General features: G+C 36.6%; 1 protein-coding gene across 4 annotated transcripts in view; it reads right to left on the bottom strand.

Annotated features, from left to right (window-relative positions):
* Nucleotides 1-27,182, bottom strand: part of DIAPH3 (diaphanous related formin 3) — a 506,201-nt gene that overhangs the window by 211,514 nt on the left and 267,505 nt on the right. For all 4 annotated transcript variants that reach the window (XM_059144199.1, XM_059144200.1, XM_059144201.1 and 1 more), the window contains one exon: nt 15,784-16,023. In XM_059144199.1, the coding sequence (XP_059000182.1) occupies nt 15,784-16,023 (240 nt within the window). The remainder of the gene's footprint in view (nt 1-15,783; nt 16,024-27,182) is intronic.

The raw sequence follows: 27,182 nt of genomic DNA, 5'->3' as shown, positions 1-27,182 counted from the left end.
AGCGGGGAGCCTGCTTCCCCGCCCCCCCCACCCCGCCCCATGCCTGCCTCTCTGCCTACTTGTGATCTCTATCAAGGAAATAAATAAAAATCTTAAAAAAAAAAAAAAGAATCTTTGTTTTCACACATGTTGAGAACGCTAATCTGATTAAGCTACCTTTTCAATCCATAATTTCCTTCACATTATCATCTTTAATGGATAAGGCGAGTAAAACTAGCAAACTTTCATAAATGTAGTCATTTTCTCTTATATAACCCAGACGTACCATAAAAGCTGTCCTTTGGTTTTATTTTTTTATTTTTTAAAGCACCCTAATAGTGAACTCTTCTATCCCCCCTACCCCCATGACAGCAGTAACTGCCCAGGGAATAGCATCCCTTCTATGGACACTCAGCTCCCAAGTGCCACTAATTACATCCCTCCTTCACCATGCTCCTCTCCTGTGAAACTAGATGTGCAGCTCGTATGGAATGTTGATTAGCCCAAGCCCCATCTACCTCTATAATTTGTAAAGCCTGGAAAGGGCTTTCCAGTACCATATATGATGCAACTAAATAGCCAGCAACTGCTAGGATTAATAGATCAAGAAATCCCTATGATCTAACAAGCAACTGGATCAATCTTGATCTTTATTCATGAGCAATAAGAATTCAGAATTATGAATTCTGAAATATAATATAGTTTATTGCATCTATCGATTTAGTCAATGTTAAGTATACAAGTCGAACAAAGATTCAAGTTATTCAGAGACCATCAGAAAGCTAGACAGTAATTCATGGAGGAGGGTGCTGGATTGGCTCTGTTACTGAAAACATCGCCTGGTTAGCAAGCTGAGAATTGGCAACAGTCTAATATTGAAAAAGTTTATCTACTGAATAGTAAATGGAATCAAAATTCTCCCATCCTTTCAGAATCTGTATTTAACTGTAAGACAAAAGAAAAATCAAATTTCCAAATAAGTAAAATTGAATGTAAATGTAATAAATAAGAAGTTCAGATAAGAAACAAAGATGGCAACCAATTGTTGATAACATAGTGTCTCATTCACAAACTGCTATGTGGCTTTAAATTCCAAGGTGGAGAATCTTCATTCAGGTCCTAACATTCTCAGGAAAAAGTACACAAAGGTATTCTTCCTGCCCCAATTACTCTATTCCTCCCTTCCCTGCTCCCAACAAGTCTCTTTATAAGAAAGAATGAGAAAAGGTCACCTTCTAAAAGCATGAATGCACAATGGAATATTTATCAATGTCTTAATCTACATGTTCAATTTTTTCCCAGTTTTTGAAAAATATGTACCAAAAAAGGCGCATTCTATTTCCTCTAATTACTCATACGTAATCAGCAACTGAGCTAGAAGAGTAAGGAAAGCTTGGGGGATGGGTCTAATTTTGTTGAAGAGAACAGTTCACCTCAGTATACTTTGTAACACTAACTCTTGGAAAGAAAACGAAGCTAAAATACTTGCTTTAAAAATTCGTTTAGTTTTAAAAAATATGCTTTATTTAAATTTTAACAGACATTGCTTGACAGGCTTCCTTTTGTTTTATTGCCAAGAGATGTATCTTGTTGATGAGTAATCATGGCTGTTAAGGAGAATTTTTTATTTGTATATTGTTTCTTTGAGGTACATTTAATGCAGCATGGATGTCAAATAAACAAAAAGATGGATGGAGTTTCTTCAACTGCTCTGTTCATTCCAGACAAAATAATGTTAAAAGAAGATCCTGTAATAAATCACGGCCTAGTTGTCACTCTGGAGTAGAATTCCTTTGTAGTTACAATGCAATATTTTGAAATATTTTTAAGCTATTCAGCACAAATTTGGATGACATCTAAAGAATATCCCATTGTTTTAATCACAAGGAAAATTCCTAAAATAAAAACTGAGTAAACTTTGGGTGATCCTCAGAATCCAAAGGCCCCTTACTCTAATGACACTTAAATCATAAGAACATTGCGAAATTGGCCACTCTGCTCCCATTATTGAGTTTCTATTATCTAAGTATGTATTGAAACCAGCACAGACACTCTAGCCATGGCAGACAGTGCTGAACATAATAACATGACAAAATTATGAGAATCTGTAGGTGTCCACTGAACATTCTAGAAGACCCTAACTTGAAAATGTCATTAATACCACTGATATTGATAATGATCAATATTAATAATCAAATTAATTTTAAATTATAAATATTAACAATCGTCACTATTAACACCACTATCACTAATACCACGACATTATTTTTTTTTAAAGAATTTATTTATTTATTTGACAGAGAGAGATCACAAGTAGGCAGAGATGCAGGCAGAAAGAGAGAGAGAGGAGGAAACAGGCTCCCTGCTGAGCAGAGACCTCCGATGCGGCACTCGATCCCAGGACCCCGAGATCATGACCTGAGCGGAAGGCAGAGGCTTTAACCCACTGAGACACCCAGGCGCCCAATACGACGACATTATTATAGCCACAGCTCTTCTATGGCACTTATCCTGACACCAGGGATAGCCAAAAAAAGATGTATTTAGTGCTTAAAACACATAATATCTTTATGAGGAACTAGTATACCCATAACTAAAGAGGATAAAAAAGATCTGAGAGATCATGCAGCATACTCCGCATCATATAGCTACTATCTGGTAGAGCCAAGGTTTGAGGACATATCTGTGTGAATCCAAAGTTCATAACCACCTCAAAGTACAGTTCCTCTACAAAAATCTTGAGTTTATTATGTGTCAAAGAAACAAATTTCTCAAAACCACAGTGGACAAAAATGGTAGTAAGACAACAAAAGAACATCAATGCAATTTAAAATACCGAAGCCCTATAACCTGCTACTTCTAGCCTGGAAAGCCTCTTAAAACTGACACCTTCTACCCTGAGGTCATCTCTAGTTCTGAGAGCATGACATTCTTTCTACTGTTTTATCTATAAATTTAATAAAATGCCACCTGAATCTTATCACTCAAACAGCGAGTCTTTCAACACTGCTAGTAGATTAGTGCTGACAATATTATACGAATATGGTTAGATGAAAAGACAGCTGTTTAACCTTTAACAGACCTGAACAAGTATATGTACCAACATGATACTCCATCTTAAATCCTATGCAGAATAAAGTGATTTGTCTGTACAAAATAGTATCTCTAAATTTAAGTTAAAGGTATTCATATAAAAATAGATGTGTTCTTCCAATCCAGGAGCATGGAACATTTCTTTGTGTCTTCCTCAATTTCTTTCATGAATAAATATTGTGAAAATGTCTATGCTACCTAAAGCAATCTACACATTTAATGCAATTCCTATCAAAGTACCATCCATCTTTTTCAAAGAAATGGAACAAATAATTCTAAAATTTATATGGAACCAGAAAAGACCTCGAATAGCCAAAGGGATATTGAAAAAGAAAGCCAACGTTGGTGGCATCACAATTCCGGACTTCAAGCTCTATTACAAAGCTGTCATCATCAAGACAGCATGGTACTGGCACAAAAACAGACACATAGATCAATGGAACAGAATAGAGAGCCCAGAAATAGACCCTCAACTCTATGGTCAACTAATCTTCGACAAAGCAGGAAAGAATGTCCAATGGAAAAAAGACAGCCTTTTCAATAAATGGTGCTGGGAAAATTGGACAGCCACATGCAGAAAAATGAAATTGGACCATTTCCTTACACCACACACAAAAATAGACTCAAAATGGATGAAGGACCTCAATGTACGAAAGGAATCCATCAAAATCCTTGAGGAGAACACGGGCAGCAACCTCTTCGACCTCTGCCGCAGCAACATCTTCCTAGGAACAACGCAAAAGGCAAGGGAAGCAAGGGAAAAAATGAACTACTGGGATTTCATCAAGATCAAAAGCTTTTGCACAGCAAAGGAAACAGTTAACAAAATCAAAAGACAACTGACAGAATGGGAGAAGATATTTGCAAACGACATATCAGATAAAGGACTAGTGTCCAGAATCTATAAAGAACTTAGCAAACTCAACACCCAAAGAACAAATAATCCAATCAAGAAATGGGCAGAAGACATGAACAGACATTTCTGCAAAGAAGACATCCAGATGGCCAACAGACACATGAAAAAGTGCTCCATATCACTCGGCATCAGGGAAATACAAATCAAAACCACAATGAGATATCACCTCACACCAGTCAGAATGGCTAAAATCAACAAGTCAGGAAATGACAGATGCTGGCGAGGATGCGGAGAAAGGGGAACCCTCCTACACTGTTGGTGGGAATGCAAGCTGGTGCAGCCACTCTGGAAAACAGCATGGAGGTTCCTCAAAATGTTGAAAATAGAACTGCCCTATGACCCAGCAATTGCACTATTGGGTATTTACCCTAAAGATACAAATGTAGTGATCCAAAGGGACACATGCACCCGAATGTTTATAGCAGCAATGTCCACAATAGCCAAACTATGGAAAGAACCTAGATGTCCATCAACAGATGAATGGATCAAGAAGATGTGGTATATATACACAATGGAATACTATGCAGCCATCAAAAGAAATGAAATCTTGCCATTTGCAACAACATGGATGGAACTAGAGCATATCATGCTTAGCGAAATAAGTCAAGCAGAGAAAGACAACTATCATATGATCTCCCTGATATGAGGAAGTGGTGATGCAACATGGAGGCTTAAGTGGGTAGAAGAATAAATGAAACAAGATGGGATTGGGAGGGAGACAAACCATAAGTGACTCTTAATCTCACAAAACAAACTGAGGGTTGCCGGGGGGAGGGGGTTGGGGAGAAGGGGGTGGGATTATGGACATTGGGGAGGGTATGTGATTTGGTGAGTGCTGTGAAGTGTGTAAACCTGGTGATTCACAGACCTGGGGATAAAAATATATGTATATAAAAAATATATGTTTATAAAAAATAAAAAATTAAAAAAAAAATAGATGTGTTAACACATACTGTTAGAGAATATATATTTTCTCAGACAAAAGGTCAACATGCCAGTAAAAACTCACAAGTGAAAACCACAAGTATACAATGAATAATGTTTTTGATATATGTAACCACATTAAGAAAATAATCAGCATCCTAATTAAATTTTTTAAAAAGATTGGTTCTCTCTACAATGGAAATAAAAATCATAATTTAAATAAAATAAGATGCTTAGCATCATCTATATCACTGCCATAACTATTAATACTGATAATAAAATTTTCACAATGATTTTCAAGATAGATGGAGATCAATTGATATTAGGTAAAAAAAAGTTACTCGACAAATACTTTGTGATATTCATATATAAAAATAATCTATATTATGTAATATTCATTCAAAATGATGAAAGCTGAAACATTATTAAGCAAGAAAATGCTTTATATAATGTGGATTCCTATCATTATAAGCTGATTTCTTCCATATCCCCCCAACCTTCCCTGAATTATGTTTTAAACTTATTTCTCTTAGATTTTAGTAAGCAGAGAAACTGCAGTGTTAAAAACATTTTTGCAATGCAGTGAAAATGTTAGCTCTGCTATATCGTTCGATGTTCTGTTTGTTTATACAGTCCCCTTATTCCATGAGACATTTAAAACAGCTCACTGTTTAGTTAATATAAATGAAACAAATACGTTAATTTTAAATTAAATGGTTTACTTTTTATTTTTTAAACACCACGTTTTACTTTTTTTAAAGCAGTTTCAGCTTTACAGAATAAAATGAGCAGAAAATAACAGGGTTGTCATATACCCTCTCCTCCACACCAGTTCCCTTATTAGTAACATTTTACATTAGGTGTGGTACACAACTGATTTGATGATATTGATGCATCATCATCAACTCTGCCTTCTACAGTTGTATGGATTTTGAAGCATACATAGTATATATCTACCACTACCCTGTCATACAGAATAGTTTCACACACATCCCTCCCTCAAATTCACTGTGCTCCACTTATCATCTCTTTCTTCTTCCCTCCCCAAAACAACGCTGGCAACCATGAATCTTTTTACAATCTTTATAATTTTCTGTCTTTAAAAAGATACATATAGTAGAAATCATCCAGTACGTAGTCTTCTCGTATGGACTTCTTTCACTTAATAAGCATTTAAGGTTCCTCCGAGTCTTTTCTTGGCTTGGGAGATCATTTATGTTTATTACTGAATAATAATGTGTTGTATGCAGGCATCACAGCCTATTCATTCACCTACTAAAGGACATCTTGTTTGTTCCCAAAGTTCAGCAATTACAAATAAAGCTGCTATAAACATTTCTGTGCAGGTTTTTAACTCCTTTGAGTAAGTAAGAGTGTGATCACTGAATCCTATGTTAAATATATGTTTAGTATGGAGCACCTGGCAGGCAAAGTTGGTTAAGCATCTGAGTCTTGATTTCAGCTCAGGTTGAGATTACATGATCATGAGACTGAGCCCTGCATCAGGCTCTGTGCTTGGGTGGGGTCTGTTTGAACGTCTCTCTCCCTTTCCATCTGCCCCTTCTGCTCGTGTTCTGTAAAATATCTTAAAAAAAAAAAAAAAAAAATCTATGTTTAACTTGGTACCTGCCAGTCTTCAAACGTAGATGCTTGGTACGTGCCAGTCTTCAAACGTAGATGTACTATTTTGATTCCCTTCAGTAATGTATGAGAGTTCCTATTGTACTACATCTTGGCCAGGATTTGGTCTTGGCCAGTGTTTCAAGTTTTAGCCATTCTAATATGTGTGTGGTGTTACGTCACTGTTTCAGCTTATAATTCTCTATTGGCATATGATGTTGATTATCTGTTCATATATTTATGATCGGGGATGTGTCTGGTCAGGTCTTTTGACCCTTTGTTTTCTTGTTGTTGAGTTTCAAGAGTTATTTGTATATTTTGCAAACAAGTCCTTTATCAGATGATATTTTGCAAAGATTTCCTCCCAGTCTGTGGTGTATCTTCTGTCTTAACAGTGTTTTTTGCAGAGCAGAAGTTTTTAATTTTAATGAAATCCAACTTAGTGACATTTTTCTTTCAAGGATTATGTGTTTGATATCCTATCTAAAAAGTCACTGCCAGGGGTGCCTGGGTGTCTCAGTGGGTTAAAGCCTCTGCCTTCGGCTCAGGTCGTGATCTCAGAGTCCTGGGATTGAGCCCCGCATTGGGCTCTCTGCTCAGTGGAGAGCCTGCTTCCTCCTCTCTCTTTCTCTGCCTGCCTTTCTGCTTACTTGTGATCTCTCTCTCTCTCTCTGTCAAATAAATAAATAATAAAATCTTAAAATAAAATAAAATAAAATAAAATAAAAAAATAAAAAGTCACTGCCAAACCTGAGGCCACCTAGATTTTCTCTTCTCTTCTAAAAGTTCCGTAGTTTGCATTTTACATTTAGGCCTCTGTCCATTTTTAGTTAAATTTTATGAAAGGCTGGAAGTCTGTATGTAGATACACATTTTTTTTTCATGTTTATGTGTACTGGTTCCAGCACCTCTTCTTCAAAAGATTATTCTTAACTGAATTATCTTTGCTTCTTTGCTAAAGATTTCATTGTATTTATGTGGAGTTATTTCTGCGCTATCTATTCTGTTCCATTGATCTACTTTTTTTAACCAATACAACAATGTTCTGAATACTGCAGCTTTATAAAAGTGTTCAAGCCCAGTAGTTCAGTCCTCCAACTCTGTTATTCTTCAGTGGTGTGTTGGCTATTCTGGGTCTTTTACATATCCATAGGACCATTAGAGTCAGGTTTCAATACTCACAAAATAATTCACTGGGATTTCGATTAGGATTACATTGAATCTCTAGATCAAATTAGGAAGAAACATCTTAACAATATTGAGTATTCTTTTCCATTCACATGGAATACCTATTTCTTTATTAGATCTTTTTTGATTTATTTCATCAAAATTCTAGTTTTTCTCATAAGATTTTGTTCATATTCTAGTATTACTCTTTTTTGCACTAACATAAATGATATTAGTTTTACTTTCAAATTCCAATTGTTCATTGCTGGTGTTTGGAAAGTGATTAACTTTTTTTGTGTCAATCTCATATCTTGAAATTTTGCTATAATCACTTATTAGTTTCAGGAACTGGTTTTTTTTTCCCCCTTTTTGGTCAATTCGGGGCAATTTTCTATGTAGGCAATCATTTCACCTATAAACAAAGACACTTTTATTTATTCCTTCTCAATCTAAATACCTTTTATTTCGTTTTCTTATCTTACTGCATTAGCTAGGACTTCCAACATCATGTTGAATAAGAATGGTGAGCAGGAACAGCTTTTCCTTTTTCCCAACTGAAGAGGAAAAACATTTAGTTTCTTACCATTAAGAATGATGCTAGCTGTAGTTTTTGTATATATTCCTTATCAACTTGAGGAAGTCTCCTTCTATATTTCTAGTTTGTTGAGTTTTTGCATGAATGGATGTTGGATTTTCTCAAATGCCTTTTCAACATATATATTAATATGATCAAATTATTTTTCTTATTTAGCCTGTGGATGTAATGGATTCCATTAAGTGATTTTCAAATATTTAATCAGTCTCCTGCACCTTAATAAATCTCACTTGGTTGTGATATGTAATTTTCAAATATTTAATCAGTCTCCTGCACCTTAATAAATCTCACTTGGTTGTGATATGTAATTTTTTTTATACATTGTTGGTTTTGGCTTATAAAATTTTGCTGAGAATTTCTGCATCTATCTGTTTATGAGAGATATGGGCCAATAATTTTCCTTTCTTGTAATGTCTTTGCCTTTGGTACACCTATTTTATCATTAAACTCCCCCACCTTTGCCACCTAAAAACAAATGTTCACAAATGCCACTGTTTAACTATAACTATAGAGATAAGAGTGTTGCACGTTTTGCATCTATCCCCAAAACACAAGAGCAATGCAGATCCTTGACAAAGAAGAGGTAAACAATAAGTTCCTCGAGGAATAGAGGATCTTATTCAATTTTTTATTTTTCATTGTTAAAATATATAAAAAGAGGAGACTGGACTAAAAAGGGATGCTTTCTAAGATGCATCTTGGGTGCTACCTCTAACTGATAGTAGCTGTCTAGAAGTACAGTATTAAGGACAATGCTGAGTCTCTGTGTTAGGGGCAAAGGGAGTTTGATAGATTAGCTATGCTTTTTGTGAGAATGGTAAAATGATAGCACAGTGTATTTGCTATTCACAAGCAAAGCCACTCTAATTCTAATGAAAGAATAATTTCAAGTTACAATGCTTAATAGCAATTAAAAGAAAACAAAGGTAATGTGAATAAAATTTATTACTTAGCAAAACCAACCAAATATTTCTTAGAAAATGCTATAGATTATGTTAATGAATGAATCAAAGGGCTTAAGAATCCTAAATAGTATCACATTGCTTTGGAAGTCAGTATTTCAGTGACTTAATTGGCTGGATGTAAAGTAAGAATGGCAGTTGTTATCTGCAAGTCTTTGGCCAAAAATTGCTTTACTTTCAAAGGGTGCCAAAATTCACTGGTGTGATTTTACCAATCCGATAAAGAATAAAAATCTTTCTAAAATCCTTCTAAAACACAATGCAGATGGAACAATGGATTCATTTGGCAGAGGTCTTTCTTCAAAATAACTTCATACAGTGAAGAAAAGGCCATATAGGAGAAGTGAAATTTCACAAAACCTTCACAGTATTACCGTACAGCTGTTAACAGTTGACAGGCAGAGGTACTTGTCTCATGCTTTTAATAATGACTGAAACTCTACCTGTACAAGACAGAGCCCTGCAAAATAACTCAGGACGCCGACCATCAACTTATTTCAGTTCTGCTATGTGCCTGAGAGCCACACTCCATCACTCCTTTTCTTTACTTTCAGAGTAATGTTCAGCTTGGCATGAAAAAAAAGCAGTAGTTTTTGGAAATATTTTCACCACTCATCCTTAAGTGAAGACAAGGAGCTGTTTCTTTCTTTCTTTTCTTTTTTTTTTTTTTTTCTTGTGTTGGTTAAGTTTTGTTTTTGTATGTTTGTTCTCTGGTTCCATACCACCCATCAAGGATTTTCCAAGCTGGGATAAAGAAGTAGGGCAGAAGACAAAGTGATTCTCAGTTCAGTTTGTGCATTAAAATTACCTGGGGGACCTTTAAAAAGCCACTTATCAAGATCCCTATCCATACATGCTGAAGTAATTGATCCAATATGGAGCTGACACATCAGTATTTCTTAAAGAGTACTCCAGGTTGAGAATCAAGATACTCTAAAAAGAGGTGTTCATAATTTCAAGAATCACCCACTGGAGCTGGTGGGCACACTAAGCAAAAAGGAAATTAAACAGTTTTTGTTTTTGTTTTTGTTTTTGTTTTCCTTTAAAAATCTTCTCTCAGTCAGTAAAACAGTTGGCTCCTGATTTCAGCTCAAGTCATGATCTCAGGGTCCTGGGATAGAGCCCCATTTGGGCTCTGTGCTCAGCAGGGAGACTGCTTCAGGATCCTCTCTCTCTCTGCTTCTCCTCCCCATCCCCATCATCAAGCCCTCTCTGTCTACAATAAATTAATAAATCTTTAAAAAAGAAAGAATAAATATAAAAATCTTCTTTATCACAGCTCTGGGCAGCTTTATTCTACTTTTGGTTAGCCTGTGCTTGTAAAAGGAATATATAGGAGATGAGATAAAAATTTCATGCACTTCAATGAACAGACCGAAAAAAAAAAAAAAATCTTTTAAATGGACAAAAAAATCAAAATCAAGAGAGGAGACAAAAACAAATCTTGTCTCCTGTTGCCTGCCCTTTTAATGCCTAACTTCTAACCCCTCCACACTCTCATTACTATGTATCCTTTGATGACTTCATCTTTGAGATGAACTCACTGTGTGTTCTACCACCAAATAGAAAAGTTTCTTACAAAGTTATTAATACTGATACATTTATAATGGAATCAATAATTTCAAAAAAACCCAGCATAAACACTGACAAAAGTCATTACAATTTATAAACTCTTTCAAAATTTATATCTATATCCTGATATAGTTTATTTAATTAGTCAGAACAAAGAGCTACATTTTATGGCTACATCATTCAGTTGTGTTGATGAGCATAATTTGTTACTCTGAAATTACCTATCATTAGACATTAGGAAATATTAAACACATGTTATACCTATTGTGTATAGACTGATAACATCTGCTTTTTAAATATATAAGTTAAAACCCTCTCATATACCTTAGTATGGTGTTAAACGTTGATGACTGGGTCAACTCACTCTTTTGCTAGAATACCAATCTACCTGAAGAAGGGGTTGGGGGGGGTGGAGGATCTTTGCCCTAACAACAGAAAATTAACTTCAACACAAAGCACACACACATTTTTTCTAGGTGGGCACTTTGGTCAGGCGATCACCTACCATTTACTGACTGAATTTCTAAGGATATGGGTTTCCATTTAATCAATAGCAGGTACAGAAAAAAGAATATAATTTCTAATTGCATATTATCTAATTCTTATCTAAAGTCTAGAAAATCTTCGGAGGACTTTATGGATGAAAAGAAGTCCATCCATTCTTTTATATATTCTAAGGTTTATCCTTTTAAATAGCCAAGCCATCAGAAAGCAAGGTACTTCTACCATTTTACTTCAACTAGGAATAGCATTATGCAACTGAAAAGTACATTTGTACCTTACCATGAGGGTTCTCTTGGAGTGTCAGGCCCTAAGAGGCTCTGATCCAAACATGTAGGAAAGGAAAGGGGAGGGGACGAGAGATAATTCCAAAAGAAAGAACCTAATGTAACTGATTCTTTCGTTTCCTGTTTTAAAGACCACGGCTCAATATCGTATTTTTCTTTTATAACAATACACATGCAAATTTTCTTGTGAAGTTCACGTTTGGTTAATAAGAGAAAACTCACCTTTAGCTCATGTGAAGTTTCATTACCATGTTTGCATTTCACGGAGTCTCAAACCTGAACACCTATATCTTAACAGATTCTCACTTGTGTTTCTCTTATATCTCGTATTTTACTTTTATGTTTATTTATCATAGGCCGCATCAAATATTTAGGATTTAAAAAAGCTCACAAAACTTACCCTCTCAGTTATTGTATTTAGTTTTCTCGATTATAAATGTATGCAAAGATGTACTATAGCCCCCCAAACTCAACTATAATGTATATAGATTTCACTATTCATGTAATTATTTCTAAACTATGTAAAGTTAACACCCTAATATGAATTTGCTACACTTTTCATTCTAGAGCTAAATTTATAAAGGGTATTTAAAACTAAAGTTTCTGCATATAGAATACTAGATGTCATATAATTACCCAGCATGTTTTAACAGATTAAAACATTACCCTGTCTTTCTACTGTCAAATAAATATGGAATTCCTTTTATGGGGACTTATCGTCAAACCAAATGCTTTATACTCAGTGTGAAAATTCAATCACAATAGTCAGAGATCAAGCTGCTGCTTCTGATAACAAACATGATGAGATATCATCTTGTTCAATATATGCTTTCAACTTGACATGTAGGCTAATAAAAAATATAAAGTTGTGGTATTTATTTTGTTTCTTGCACAATAGAAGGCTTCTAATACGGATGATCAAAGTATCTAGTATCATTGCCTGAAAATACAGCAGGCTCTTATCTGGCGACAGATTAACTGGTTTACAGATTAACTATAGTAAAATAATAGCAACATTCATTGCACTTGTAAATTACTATGCATCAGCCACTGTATAGCAGTATGAGCGGATGTCTACTTTCAACTACATAACTAAGAGGGACAAATTTGTGTCCATTTTGTCTATCACATTGTCATTCACTCAGATATTTACTATGCACCAGGCACTGTATTGGGCTACTCTACCTCAACAATCAGACCTCATCTCTTGTCAATAGCTACTTTGCAAGGAAAGTATGAGGGAGGGCATATGGTCAACTTTTTTAAGTCGGCTGGAGTTCTGAGATGCAAGCTCTCAAAACGAGTAGACTCTTAACACTGAGAAACAAACTCCAGGGTGCCTGAGTGACTCAGTGGGTTAAAGCCTCTGCCTTCAGCTCAGGTCATGAGCCCAGGGTCCTGGGATCGAATCCTGCATCAGGCTCTCTGCTCAGAAGGGAGCCTGCTTCCTCCCTCTCTCTCTGCCTGCTTCTCTGCCTATTTGTGATCTCCATCTGTCAAATAAATAAAATCTTTAAAAAAAAAAAAAAAAGAAAGAAAGAAACTCCAGTTGATATGCTGGTGTAAATGTCTCCATGACCTTGTGCTCTTCATCTCGTCTTCCTTTGCTTCCCTGCTCAGGAAAAGCCTGAATCTGGCAGTTGTGCTTGCCTCCTCGCCCTTCCACCTCCAAGTTCATTATCACCATATTCTCACAGTTCCCTAGATGCTCCTGGACTGTGTCACTCCCCTTCGCCCCATCTCCCATCCTACCCCAAACCCTTTTGTCACTATCAAAGCTTGTAATTCCACTGTCTCGACATACAGTCACTGTTTAATAACAGACACACATGGTTTCAAAATACTTGTTAAATAATGAAGGCAGCTCCCATCATCCCCCCCATCTATCTTTTCAGTTTTAGTTCCTTAGTCACTTGCTAAATGTCAGCCAGTCACCGAGTCTCTCCCAACTATAACCCTCTAGGCCAGTGTGGTCCAGGAGAATATTCTACCGTGATGGAAATGTGCTCTATTTACACTGCCAACACATATGGACACTTATTCACCTGAAACGTGACAAGGATGACTGAGGTATACCCTAATGTTATTTAAATTTTAATTAATTTATATGTCAACAGCCCCACGTGGCTCATGGTACCAGGACTGGACAGAGCAGCTCAACTTTCTTCCATACTGCTATTAGAATTAGGTTGCTACGGGACATCTCTGAGAATATCATATGAATTAAAGAACATGTCTCCATTAATCTTTACCATCAGGTGTGCCACTAGAGATGATTTTTTTTTTTTTTTTTTTTTTTAAAGATTTTATTTATTTATTTATTTGACAGAGAGAGAGATCACAAGTAGGCAGAGAGGCAGGCAGAGAGAGAGGAGGAAGCAGGCTCCCTGCTGAGCAGAGAGCCCGATGTGGGCCTCGATCCCAGGACTCTGAGATCATGACCTGAGCCGAAGGCAGCGGCTTAACCCACTGAGCCACCCAGGCGCCCCAATGATTTTTAATCTAGACCAATATACTACTTCATTTCCATTTTCCCTATGCTTCTCCCACCTAAGCTTCTGATCCCTTGGTGAACTCACATATGCCATGATATGACCCTTCATGCCAACTGATGGCTACCGGCTAGAATGCCTTTCCTTCTCAGGAACATCCACTCATACTTCCAGATCCTTCCCATTCCTCTCTGAATGGTTAGCTGTCCTCCCTTAACCGAGCTAGCCTCTCTCTCAACTCTGTTGCCATAACTTTTTAGATACAGCTCTATTAAAAATTTTAATCATAATGATTTACACGTGAAAAACAGGCGTTCCATGTATGCCACATAAATAATTATATCCATTCAATGAGACGATGAGGTCAAGCGTTTGGCACAGGAATAAGAAAGCCCTCCATACATGTTCAAAGTCTTTAATACATGGGTTATGAATTGCAGCCACCATGCCAGGGATCTTAACGGAATATATCAGGCTCAGAAAATGAGAGGAAAATAAAAAGGTGGAGATGGAGTGAAGCTAGCTCACAAGCTGTTATGCCAACAGGAGGCATAGGTCAGGAAAACTGTATAAGGAAAGTCATGAAAGCACTGAGAGATCAACTATTCAAGGAAACCAAAGCTAAAACTGGATTTACATCTCACCTTCCCTAAGTGGCAATAAATATCAACACAGGTCTCCCCAGCTACCCAAAAGTGGAGCGTTCCCATGAAACCCTCCATATGCCAAATAGTGTAAAGTAGAGAAGCAATCACCATTTCGTAAAAGCGGAAATCCTCTTCGGATTTAAGTTAGGAAACAGATGCATACTAATGTAAGTCTTTCATACAGGTGTAGTTGCATGAAGTGAACTTCTGGACAGTGGGGAAAACCAGTCATCAAATTCCTTAATCAGGTAGTATAGATGTTAGCAGGTCAAGAACAAAAGAAAGCTTTTCTTGTGATGTGTAACAGAGAAGAATTTGTTATAAGCAGATCAATAAAGTGCTATTACTATAGCCTGCTTCTGAGGAAAGAGCTCCTGTTACATAAAACAGTGAATATATTTGCCATAAGAACATTTAACCTGTAGAAGAACCCAGGAGGAAAAAAAAAAAAAAACCAAATCTCTAAACTTCCTTGATTTTCACATCCTTTAAAATTATATTTAGATAGAAACATTTCAAAATCATCAATGACTCCTGAGGCATGTTTATTCCTAATGATTTTCCACTTATATAAAGCAGTCTCATTCTTTTCTGCCTTTAGTCAGCTTGCCAAAACAAAAACAAAAACAATGAAATATTTAAATCCTAACGGTAAAAAAATGTAGTGGCAACCCTAAGCAATTCCCAAAATGTCTATACCATCATTTGCAGCTCCCTGAATTGAATATTAGATTTTGTAGTATTTTGATGTTCCATTTCATTAGTTTGGGAAAGCCTGGGTTTACAACATAATTCTGTTATTAAACAAAATCCTTCCACTGAATTTGCAGATCAGAGAAAATTAATATTTGGATTTAGCTCCAAGGTTAAGTAAATTAGCTCAGTTCACTCTGGGTTTGGGTTCATGGTTTCGTTCAAATTCCTGATAACGGGCACTTCAAACTAAAAATATTTAAACAATGTAATCAGGGCTGACATTTCAGAAGAAGTGTTCAGGCAAATATGTGTTTTTAAAAAAACAAACTCACTTTACAGAGAGAGCTAAGGTTAAATCCGAAGGTTTGAGCATTCCGGGAGCCAGCGTTCATGTAGTTTCCCATCAGCAACACAAGTTCCAGCAACTTGCTGAAGCTTCTGCTCTGCTTTATCTCCTCGCAGGCAGTACTGACAGCCATGATGTCAGGTTTGATGTTGTTCACCTGCTCTTCAAACTGCAGCTTAAAGAGAATAGCACTGAGCCGTGGCCGCAGTCTCTTCACATTGCTCATCTGATGGAAAAGAAAATAGCAGATTTCCTTTAAAATGCATGGTATACTTTAGTCCTGTATGACGGCGAGTAATCTGGGATGATTTATTGGTATGACAGTGCCGAGGAAGCAATATGTCCCTTCAAACTGATAGCAGGGAGAGAGAGGAGCCCTGCTTGTGTTTTGTGAGCAATCAAGAGTCATTTCTCAGAGAAGAAAAATTCGCAATTTAGATGCCCAGTGGAAAGAAAGCTTTAATTCGATGACAATGGTCAAGTAATCGAGTGCATATAATTTCTTAACAGAAACCGAATTTTCAAACGGTAACAGGGTACACGGGCAACAAATGACAAAGCAGGTCTACCATTAATTTTTGTTCGATATTGAAAATGTGGGGTCATGTTTAAAGCATTCAGAAAGATCCAAAGTGGGTTTGTTTTCTTCAAATAGCAACCGCTGTCCTCAGAAGCCCTGCTGACTAACAGTATGTGTTAGATGGAGGGAAAGTAAATAGGTCCCAATTTGTACTAAATTGACTTTCCTGAGAAACACAGCTAAGTAGAATGACTCCTGGCACACACTAAATGAGCAGGGTCCGTGTTAGGGAACATGGGCGTAGCCAGAGACAGAAGCCTCGCGGAGCCACAGATCCATCCCACACCACGTGAACCCTGTTCAGGACTCGGGGTTCCCTTGTGAATGTGGGGAGTTGAAGAGTACAAAAAGAACAAAAAGGCTAGAGGGTCAGCAAGTTCTTGCCTGAGCTTCCCACCAGTGTTCTATCACAAGTGGGGAGAAGAGCCATTTAACTGAAGGCTGGAGACAAAAGGCATTTAAGCTATGCATTCCTTGGGCAAATATACTAGGGATTTAGACTTAAAACACCTTGATGAGGCATTAACAGTAAAACTATTGAATTTCAACAACTATTATAAATATCAAAAGCAGTGAGAGGCAAGGTGGGGGGGGTGGGGAGTGACAGAACACCGGAGGGTTAAAATAAGGAAGAATTCTGTCAGTCACAACCCTAAAGAAAAAAGTAAAGGACAATGCCACACAAAGCTTATAGGATTTCTGTTCCAGAGGCACAAGACTATCTGCTCATAATATAATGACTTATTTAAAATTGAGTAGACCAGACAAAGGCCTGAATTTATTAGATTCAAAAGGCTATTCCCGACCCTGGTTAGCTGTTTAACAGTACAGCCCAGCAGCCCTGCCTAACCACAACTGGGCATTAGGGGTTTTCTCTCTGTTCATAGCTCTGAGAGAACATTATCTGATGGACCAAATCAGTGACTGAAAAGTTTCTTAGTAAATAATATAAAGAGCTAAGTCACATTGAGTGTTCTCCCCAGCCACCTGACAGATTAAACATTTAAGTGTATACAGCCAAGATCCTAAGAGTTCGACTAATGTAGTTAATGACTCCTCTCTACAAAGAGCTCGAAAAAATATCTCAAGTTTGCCTGTCTAGAGGAAAATTTTTTTCTTCCAACAAGAAAGTAAGAAGACTGTAAGCTCAAATAAGACTAAAAAAAAAAAAGGCAAAAACTAATAATGGCTCCATAAAATAAATATAAAATGTTAGAAAGATAAAATGAAGCCCTATTAGAATACAGATTGTGAATGGGTATGAACCCTTCTGTTTGGACTTCTAGGTCCAGCTCACGAAGTAGAGTTCAGCAGTGATTACTTCTCATCAAGTTGCTTCATGGTTCTTAAATGTTCCCAAATGGGCTAAATTCCCTACATTTTTATCCTTAAACATTGCAAATGGCATTCATATTGTATTGGGCCAATTCTGTATAATGTTCTATTACGTTTAATAGATCCTTTAGAATAGTAAGAGAGAGGAATAATCACCTAAATACACATAGTATGGTCGTTCAAAAGGTATATGATGTGCCCATGGCATGTTTTCAACTTGTATCCTCATTCATGACACTTTGTTACTTTGCAGTAAATATGCGAAGTATTCACATATCAGTATACAATCAGTAGTATCAGGAAAATATCAGTATTACTAAGCATATTACTTTTAACCTATATTAATGTACTACTTTATGCCCAAAGTGAAAAAACTCTGCTTAAATGCTTATATTATACTGACCCAAAATATGTTGAAGCTTTCCTGCTGACAAGCTAACCATATGTAGCCAGTATAAAGTAATTAATTTTCCTAGAAAAATATAACCTAGATTTGTATGAGTAATGAGTCTACCTGGCACTGGGGACAGGTAACTTGAAAAGATAGAGTAAGTGTATGATGTAATGCAGAACAAAATGCTACGAGTTCATGAAAAAGCCTGACCAAGCAAAGTCAGGAAAGGAATCCTGCAAAACACATCTTGGAGCAACATCTTGTAAAATTAGACATCCTTTGCATATTGTTTTCCTTCCAAATTTCAAAAAACGTTTTGACGCATAGGAAATAAGCTTATTTTAGTGAAAATAATCACTGAGTTGGAACAGAACCTGAGAGATCACCTGACGCTTGTTAAGGTCCTGAGTCCTCTATTAAAATAGACTACTCGGATCCTCCAGGACACTTGGCTGTCCCCGTTATTTAAAAACCAAACCAAACGGGGAAAGAACGCTAACATTCTAAGATCTAAATCTTGATCTAGGATAATCACAGGGGTCTCTTTGTCATTAATCAAAACAAAGTCTTTTGTCATATTGGATCAAAGAAAAAAGGTTAAAAATTGGAAAAGAAATTTTTTTTTTAAAATTCTAGAATGATGTTTCTTTGTCACTTTATGTGATCTGTGATCCGTCAACACAGGATTTGCATTCTGTTGGCTTGCTAAGGAACCTTTCATTTGTCTGCCACAGGCTAGGCTGGATGCAGAAATGGAGCACTCCATTTCCCTCTCAGTGGTAACAGAAAGTCACTAAAAAGGAGGAGGAGGAGGAGGAGGAGAAGAGTTATAGAAGTTAAACTATAAGATAGCTAATAATTAGAATGCTTGAAGAAATTAGAATTCCGCTTTCACAGAGGCAGCCTTTCAATTTATTGTTACGGAGTCTTAGTAATATAAACTTGCATCACCAAATCGATGGATTGTAATCTGAAGATCAATCTAAAGGCGTAAAAGTGAAAGTGAAAATACTTTGATCTCACTGTTGTATGAAAGCAGGGGAAGGATTCCCGCAATCTCCCCACCGCATGACCATAGATGGCCTGTGCTGCAATAAGAATACCTTTCAAACAGTGACTGGTGAAAATCAAACCACAAGCAGTATCTGGAACACCATGGGTAACCATTACAGTCACACTTGTGTTTACTGGCAACATGTGTGTTTCAGAGAAGAGATGAAATGAAAGACCTTTGGAGAATAATGAACCAACAGGTACTGAGTGGGAGCCCACTCAGCACTGAGAAAGTCACCTAAATCAGGACTGCCGCCTTTAGATCATCTGAGTCCTTCCATCTGTCTTAAAGGGTAAAAAAGTAGTGGGCACCTGGGTGACTCAGTGGGTTAAGCCTCTGCCTTCTGCTCCGGTCATGATCTCAGGGTCCTGAAGGCCCACATCTGGCTCTCTGCTCAGTGGGGAGCCTGCTTCCCTGTCTCTCTCTGCCTGCCTCTCTGCCTACTTGTGATTTCTCTAATAAATAAATAAATAAATCTTTTTTTTTTTTTTCTCTTCCATCATCTCATTATGATTATGTTTTCCCCATGTCATCCATTGTTTTATTGAGGAAAAAATAGAATTAGATATTTCTACACCAGTTATGTATAATACCGTATCTGGTTCTCTTTGTTTTATAGATAAGAGATATTCAGAAACCAGATTATTCAAAACTCGCTGGGGCGAATCACTGGGTGGCTCAGTCCTCTTCAGCTCAGGTCATGATCCCAGGGTCCTGGGATTGAGTCCTGCATCTGACTCCCTGCTCAGCAGGGAGCCTGCTTCTCCCTCTCCCTCCGCCTGCCACTCTGCCTACTTGTGCCTGTCTCTCTGCCAAACAAATAACAAATAAAATCTAAAAAAAACCCAAAAAAACAAAACTTGCTGGGTTCACCCCCCACCTTCTTGCCTGCAGCTTTGCGTAATCTCCCCTCAAAAGAAATTTCAGTACGTGCTCTCTATCTTTGTTATTATTCCCTCACGCTGTTTCAAAACTATTTTAACCATTCATTTGGCTAACCCTGTAAGTAAGCAACTGACTGAAAAGCCACTCACTCCAGTCTTCACGGACTTAAACCTTTACTTCATATGTTTTGTGCATGTATCCGGAATAACACAACAGGATTTCACAAAGGTTCAAGGACTCCTTCGAGGTCACATGCCAGTAGGACACAGCCCTCAAGCTAACTCGCCGCCAATCACGTGTGCGTGCCACTCAGAGCATCACAGTGTGGAAATTAATAATCACAACTTAAAAACCATCTGATACTCAACCTACTCCTATGCTTTTCCAGGAGTACGATGGACTTTAATTGCGCCGCAGTAGTTATTAGACAAAACGCTATGGAGATGACCCTGCTGTGAGCATTGCCTGTTACTACTTCAGACTCTTTTCCTTTCCCGACTACCTCCTGTTGTGCTGAATTTTGAGTATTTTCCAGATTCGTGTTTGTTAGCCCCTCACATTGCATTCTCCACTCATACTTCCTTATTAGCTAATTCTTCCGTTCTCTGTGGGAGAGGTGCGATAAGCAAGGAGGACCGGAAAAAACAAATGCTTCGTTGCCCACGACTAAAGAAAATGACGAAGGGCTGAGAGGAAAGCGACCTCTAAGAAATGTGAATCTATTAAGAGAATTAAGACACTTAGAAAAAAGGTTTTAACTTGATTCCTTGCTAAACTACATAAAAAATAGCGACCTTTTACTATGAGTTGGTCACTATTTTCAAGACTTCCAGAATGCTTGGCGGGGGGGAGGGGAGAAGAGTTCATTTCATGTCAAGAAATGCATCAAAAGGGTTCTGTGGGTGGGTCGATTGGTTGAGCATCCCTCTTGATTAGGGCTCAGGTCAGGATCTCAGGGTCTTGAGATTGAGCCCCACATTCGGCTCCACACTCAGTGGGGAGTCTGGTTGAAATTCTCTTCCTCTGCCCCTCACCCTGCGTACTTACTCATGCTCTCAAGATAAATAAAATCTTAAAAAAAAAAAAGAAAGAAAGAAAGAAAGAAAGAAATGTATCAAAAACACAGCTATTTAAATAGCACCTTATGCCTGGGCAGTGCTCAGAATACAAAAAAAATTTTTTTTAATAAATGTGTCCTTATGATATTAAAGCTCTGAAGCTAAAATTATTTTTTTTAAAACTACAGAACAGCAATGTACATATGGTATTTTTTTTTATATTTTTTCATAGGAGCAAAGCCAAGAATTATACAAAAATTATTAAAAGGATAAAATGTATATTCCTCTAGCTAGTCAAGAAATAGAACATTGGTTAGAGTCATCAGATATTGCTTTATCTTTGTTTACAAGTACTTATCAATTCTGGACCACTAAGGATTTCACAGGAGGTCCAAATGAGTTCTGTAGATGCTCAGGATCTGTAAGTGGGAAAGCTAGAGAGCGAGAGACTTCTTATTTAAATTGGCAGTCTTAGCAAATACTCTTAACACAGAAGTTTCATATCTGATGAATTAAAAAGCTGGCATAAAACCCAGAACCATTCTGGTGTCTTAAATTCATTCATGTCTGCTTCCAGACTATTCCCACCCTACCACAGGAAACCAATGTTTTGATTTCTATCACAATAACTTAGTTTCGCCTCTTCTTGAAATTTATTTTAATAAAACTTTCAGTAAACACTTTTCATGTCTGGCTTCTCTCACTGAACAAAATGACTTTGAGATTCATATATATGTACTGTGATCAGGTACTTTATTCGCTTTTATTAATGAGCAAGATTTCATTGTAAAAATATACCAGACATATAACATGTTGGGAGATTCTTATTTTCTAGTCTGAGGCGACATAGGGGTTAGGTTAAACAAGGATTGGAAAAATGGTGTGTCAAGTTCTAACCCCAGGTACCTGTGAATTTATTTGGAAAGAGGGTCTTTGCTGATGTGATTAGGGATCTCCACATGAGATCATGCTGGATTTAGGCTGAGCTCTAAATTAAGTAACTGATGTCATTTTAATTTAAAAAAGGGGGGGGGGGACACACGGGAGAAAGCGATGCAAGGGAGGCGGCAAAGATTGGAGTCATCCTCCCAGCTAGAAAACACAGAGTCGTGACTGGGAGCAGCTACCACAGTGAGAAGACAGGCAGGGAACAGATTCATCCTCAAAGCCTCCAGAAGGAACCAACCTGCCAACACCTCGATTTAGGATTTTTGGTCTCCAGAAATGTGAGAGAATAAATTTGTTGCTTTAAGCCATCACAGTTGTGGGCATTTGTTGTTGAGGCCCATGGAAACTAATACAGGACCTTGTGAATTTTCTTGTATGAATCTTGTCATTTCTATTAAGTATCTAAAAAACAGTACAAATGTATGCTTTTTAAGAAATTGTTAAACTGTTTCGCTAAGTAGTTTTTACCACTTGAAACCTGTTTGATATTTTATCTTTGCATGTTAGGTCTATATTCCATTCCTCATTAATTATCCTGTGTAATATGATACAAGACTCGGGATTCATTTCAGTTCGCAAGATATTCAAGCACTGCAGTAGAGTTAGATGCAAAAAAGTTCCTTTCCCCACTCATTAGCCATGAAGTCTCTGTTGAAAATCAGTTGATAATAGTATCTCCGTGGGTTTATTTCTAAACTTTCTAGAAAAAGTTTGTGTATTTTTAAGCCAAAATGTTACTGCCTTGATATTGCATCAGTAGTCTATGTCTTCCTAGTATGTTCTTTCTTCAAAACTGATTTTCAACTCTTCTAGGTCCTTTGCATGCCATAGAAATTTTTTGTAACTAACTTACTGTCAATTACTTTAACAAAACCTGCTGGGATTTTGATTGGGAATGTGTATCATATATTAGAAATCTAAGATCATTTGAGAGAAAAACAGATCTTACTAATACTGAGCCTTCTACTTTATAAGCCTGGTAAATATCTCATTTATAATTTCTTTAATTTCTCTCAGCAGTCTCTTATGGCTTTTGATGTAGAAAATTAGCAGGTTTTAGTGAATTTTTTTTCATAAGTATTTTAGTTTTGGAGCTGAAGTAAATAGTACTATTTTTATTTTGCTTTCTAGTATATATCATGGCTTATAGAGAAAAATACAACTTACTCGGGTATCTGAATATTCTGTGATCTTACTAAATGCACTGGTTACTTCAACCAAGTTTGCTTATGTGAATTCATAAGGGATTTACAATAATCAGGTCACATAAAGGTGGTTTACTTCCTCATTTCCAATGCACAGGCCCTTAATTTCTTTTCCTTTTCTTACTATACAGGTTAAAACATGCATTATAATGCTGAATAGAAGTGTAAGAATAGATAGCCTTGCCTGAATTCCAATCATAAATGACAAAGCATTTAAGCTTTCACCATCAGTTATGAGGAGAGTTACAGGTTTTCCGTTGATGTCCTTTATCAAGTTGAAGGAGTTCCTATTTTTAGTTGCTAAGAATTTTTGTTTATCACAAATTCAAATTCTGAATACTTCCCATTTTGCATCTACTTAGATAATGTGATTTTTCTCCCTTTTTCTGGTAATATGGTTAACTACATTAATTTTTAAATGTTAGGCCAACCCTGTACCACTCGGTCATGACATACTCTTCATGCACTGAAATATTTGATACAAAAATACTTTGTTAATTTCTGCATATATATTCAAGTCTAATTCTCTGTACTGAAATTCCTTTGACTTTTGATAACTGTAATTTGAAAATTTGGTTTTGTTTTTCAGTGTTTGCAATCAGTTCAAAATGACTTTTTCTTTGACCCACAAGTAATTAAAAACCACATTATGCAATTTTCAGAGATGTTCCATTATTACTGTCCAGTTAAGTTTTAACAGAAAACCGACTCAGCAAGATTTCAATCTTCTGAAAATTACCGAGATATATTCTACATTCCCAAGTGGTCTACTTTGGTGAACCTTCCATGTCTATTTGAAAGGAATGCATATTCTGCAGTTGTTCTGAGGAAGCCCCACAAATACTAGAACAAGAGAGTTGATAGAACTGTCTTGATTTTCTATATATTTACTTTTTTGGGGAAAGGGGGAAGTCTATACTTTTTCTAGAATTTACTGAAAAAGAGACATTACAGGCTAGGACTAGGGAATTATCTATTTCTCCATTTAATTTAGCCACGAACTGGCTTGATGAATTTTGATGCTGTTATTAGGAGCTTATATATTTAAGATGATTATTCCTAGTAAATTACTCTTTCTATCATTGTGTAATATCACTATTTCTTATAATAGGTTTTGCCTTGAAGTATACCTTCTCTGAACTAGCCATAGTTAGGCTATTTTTCTTATTGTTGCCGTTTTCCATTTGTCCCCTCTTCTTCTCGACTACAAAAGCAGGGAAAAAGAGGAGAGAGATGTAATTAAGCAATTTTTAGTATTCCATTTTATTTCTTCTACTGGCATCTGAGTTCTGACTCTTCATTTTATTTTTTCTCATTGCTCTAGGACTAACAAAATGCATCCTTACATTACTGATACATCCTTCTGTAGCAGTCTACTTAGCATTACTATGACGTTCACATTGCATCTGTACATGTTATCCTTTTCCTGCCTCAGCCTTCCTCCACTTCGCACCACCTGATTCATTTCAGCATGTAATGTATTAACAGCATAATTCCATTTGTTGTGCCCCCATCATTTGTGCAACTACCATCGTATTTTTTAAGTCTATGTACATTATAAGCCCTATCCTGCAGTGGTTTTGGTTTTTGTTTGTTTGTTTGTTTTAATTACCAGTTCTCTTTTAAGTAATATAGAAGAAGGGAAAACGGTTTATTTACTATTTCAGGCACTCTTCATTTCTTCTTGAGGATCTGAGTTTCCATCCTGTATCATTTCCCCTTGGTTCGAAATACAATCTTTAGCATTCTTTGTAGGACAGATCTGCCAGCCACAAACCCTCTCAGTTCACTAAAAAGTCTTTATTGCACAATGTTTTGGGAAGGATATCTATTAAAGAGAAAAATTTGAGTTTACATTTTTTTTTTAATTATTTCAACAACTTAACATCCTTCTGTTGACATCCACTTTCCATTATTTCTGCAGTCAGCAAAAATCTCTCATTTTCCTATAAGCAATGTGTCTTCCCCACCAATCCTCACCCAAACAATCTGCAACAAGTTAGTTTCATGACTTTTTCTTCATTTCTGGATGTAGGCAGTTTGACTAGGATGTGCGAAGGTGGCTTTTTCTTTACATTGTCCTCTTTGGAGTATGCTGGGCTTCTTGAACTTGAAATTTCTATTTCTCACTCAATTTGGAATTTCTTGGTCATTATATCTTCAAATATCTTAGCAGCCACAATCTTACTCTCTTCTCCTTTGGGGATGCCAATTATAGGTGTTTGGGGAATGACTGGTATTTACCCAACAATACCTAAGGTTCCGTTCACCTTTTTACACAAATTATTTTGGCCTATGCTCTTAAGATAAAATAAACTCTATAGAGCTGTCTTCAAATTCACTGACTCTTCTGCTCCCTCCAATATACCATTAAACGTACTCATTAAATATTTCAATTCAGTTATTAAACTCTTCAGTTTGAGAATTTCCATATGGTAAATTTTTATAGTTTTCATTTCCCTGCAGAGATTTCTCAATTAAAACCATGTTGTTGTTGTTTTTTAATTCCTAGAAGATAATTTCCTTTAGTTCTTTAAACATATTCATAATATCCACAGTAAAGGCTTTGCATGTGAAATTCCAAATCTGGGCCATTGTAGGTCTGGTTTGATTTTTTTCTTTTGATGATAAATCCCATTTTATTTTTCTTTACTATTTAATATTATAATATTACAACAACTTTGAATTATAATATTCCTTTAAATTCCTTTAAATAATATTTAAAGAATATTCATTCTTTTAAAAAATTTTTTAATTTAATGCCAATTAATTAACATATAGTATATTATTAGTTTCAGAGGTAGAATTTAGTGATTCATCAGTTGCATATAATATCTGGGGCTCATTACATCAAGTGCCCTCCTGAATGCCCATCACCCAGTTACGCCACCCCTCCCACCCACCTCCCCAACAGCTACCCTTAATTTCCTACAGTTAAAAGTCTCTCAGGGTTTGTCTCCCTTTCTGTTCTTCTCTTTATTTTCCCTTCCCTTCCCCTATGTTCATCTGTTTTGTTCATATGGTATTTATCTTTCTCTGACTTATATTATGCTAAGCAAAAAAGTCAGTCAAGGAATGTTCACATTCTTGTTTTAGCAGGCAAATCACTCGGTGATCACCGTAAGTTGTACACGCCTGAGTTATACATTGTTAGTATAGCTGGTGGAAGTAAATGAGTTGCCCTAGCTCCTCTAACTTGGTTGGATAACCGCCCAAGTTTCTTCCCAGAGGAGTCTACAAGGCTGGATTATAGGTTTCCTTAAGGTGGTCTAGAGTAGTTACTTCTTTAGGGTGTGGTGCTCATTCCTAAAGTAAAACCTTTCCAGTTTGAGTAAATGCCAAGTAAGTAAATGAGGTGCTAACTAAGACTACCTTTCTATTTTGGCAAAGCCAGAAATCCAAGCCTCCCAGCAATGCTGGACCTCTAGGATCTCTGCTCCACTAATAACCTGTAGCAGGTGTGGTGCGACTAATCTTGTTCAGCATAGGAACAGCCCAGGATACAGGTGCAAACTCCATGCAGATCTGCACAAAGATGACCGGAGTTCCTTTCTGCACAATCCCACCCCATTCAATGCCCAGAAGATTTCAGCTGTTTCTACTGCTATATATTCTGATCTCTGCCTCTTCTGCTTAGAGAAAAACACAACATCTATTTCAACTCCAGTTCTCTCTGCTGTTAACTATAAATTTTCACTAGGCCAAAGCTGGGCATTCATGAAGTTAAGATTAGTTTGCTCTCTTGAGGCTTGCAATTTTTCCTCTACTGGTTGCCTACTGCCTTATAATAGACGACTTGCATATTTTGTTCGGTTTTATCTTTGCTAGTGGTTGACACAGCTTTTGTTAACTCATTACTAAGTATTTTATGTTTTTATATTACTGTAAATGGAATTTTAAAAAATTATAATTTAAGACCAAAAAAG

The sequence above is a fragment of the Mustela lutreola genome, chromosome 13, assembly GCF_030435805.1.
Source record: "Mustela lutreola isolate mMusLut2 chromosome 13, mMusLut2.pri, whole genome shotgun sequence".
Taxonomy (NCBI): domain Eukaryota; kingdom Metazoa; phylum Chordata; class Mammalia; order Carnivora; family Mustelidae; genus Mustela; species Mustela lutreola.
The sequence above is the reverse complement of the archived record's forward strand: the minus strand, read 5'-3'. Positions and strand labels throughout refer to the sequence as shown.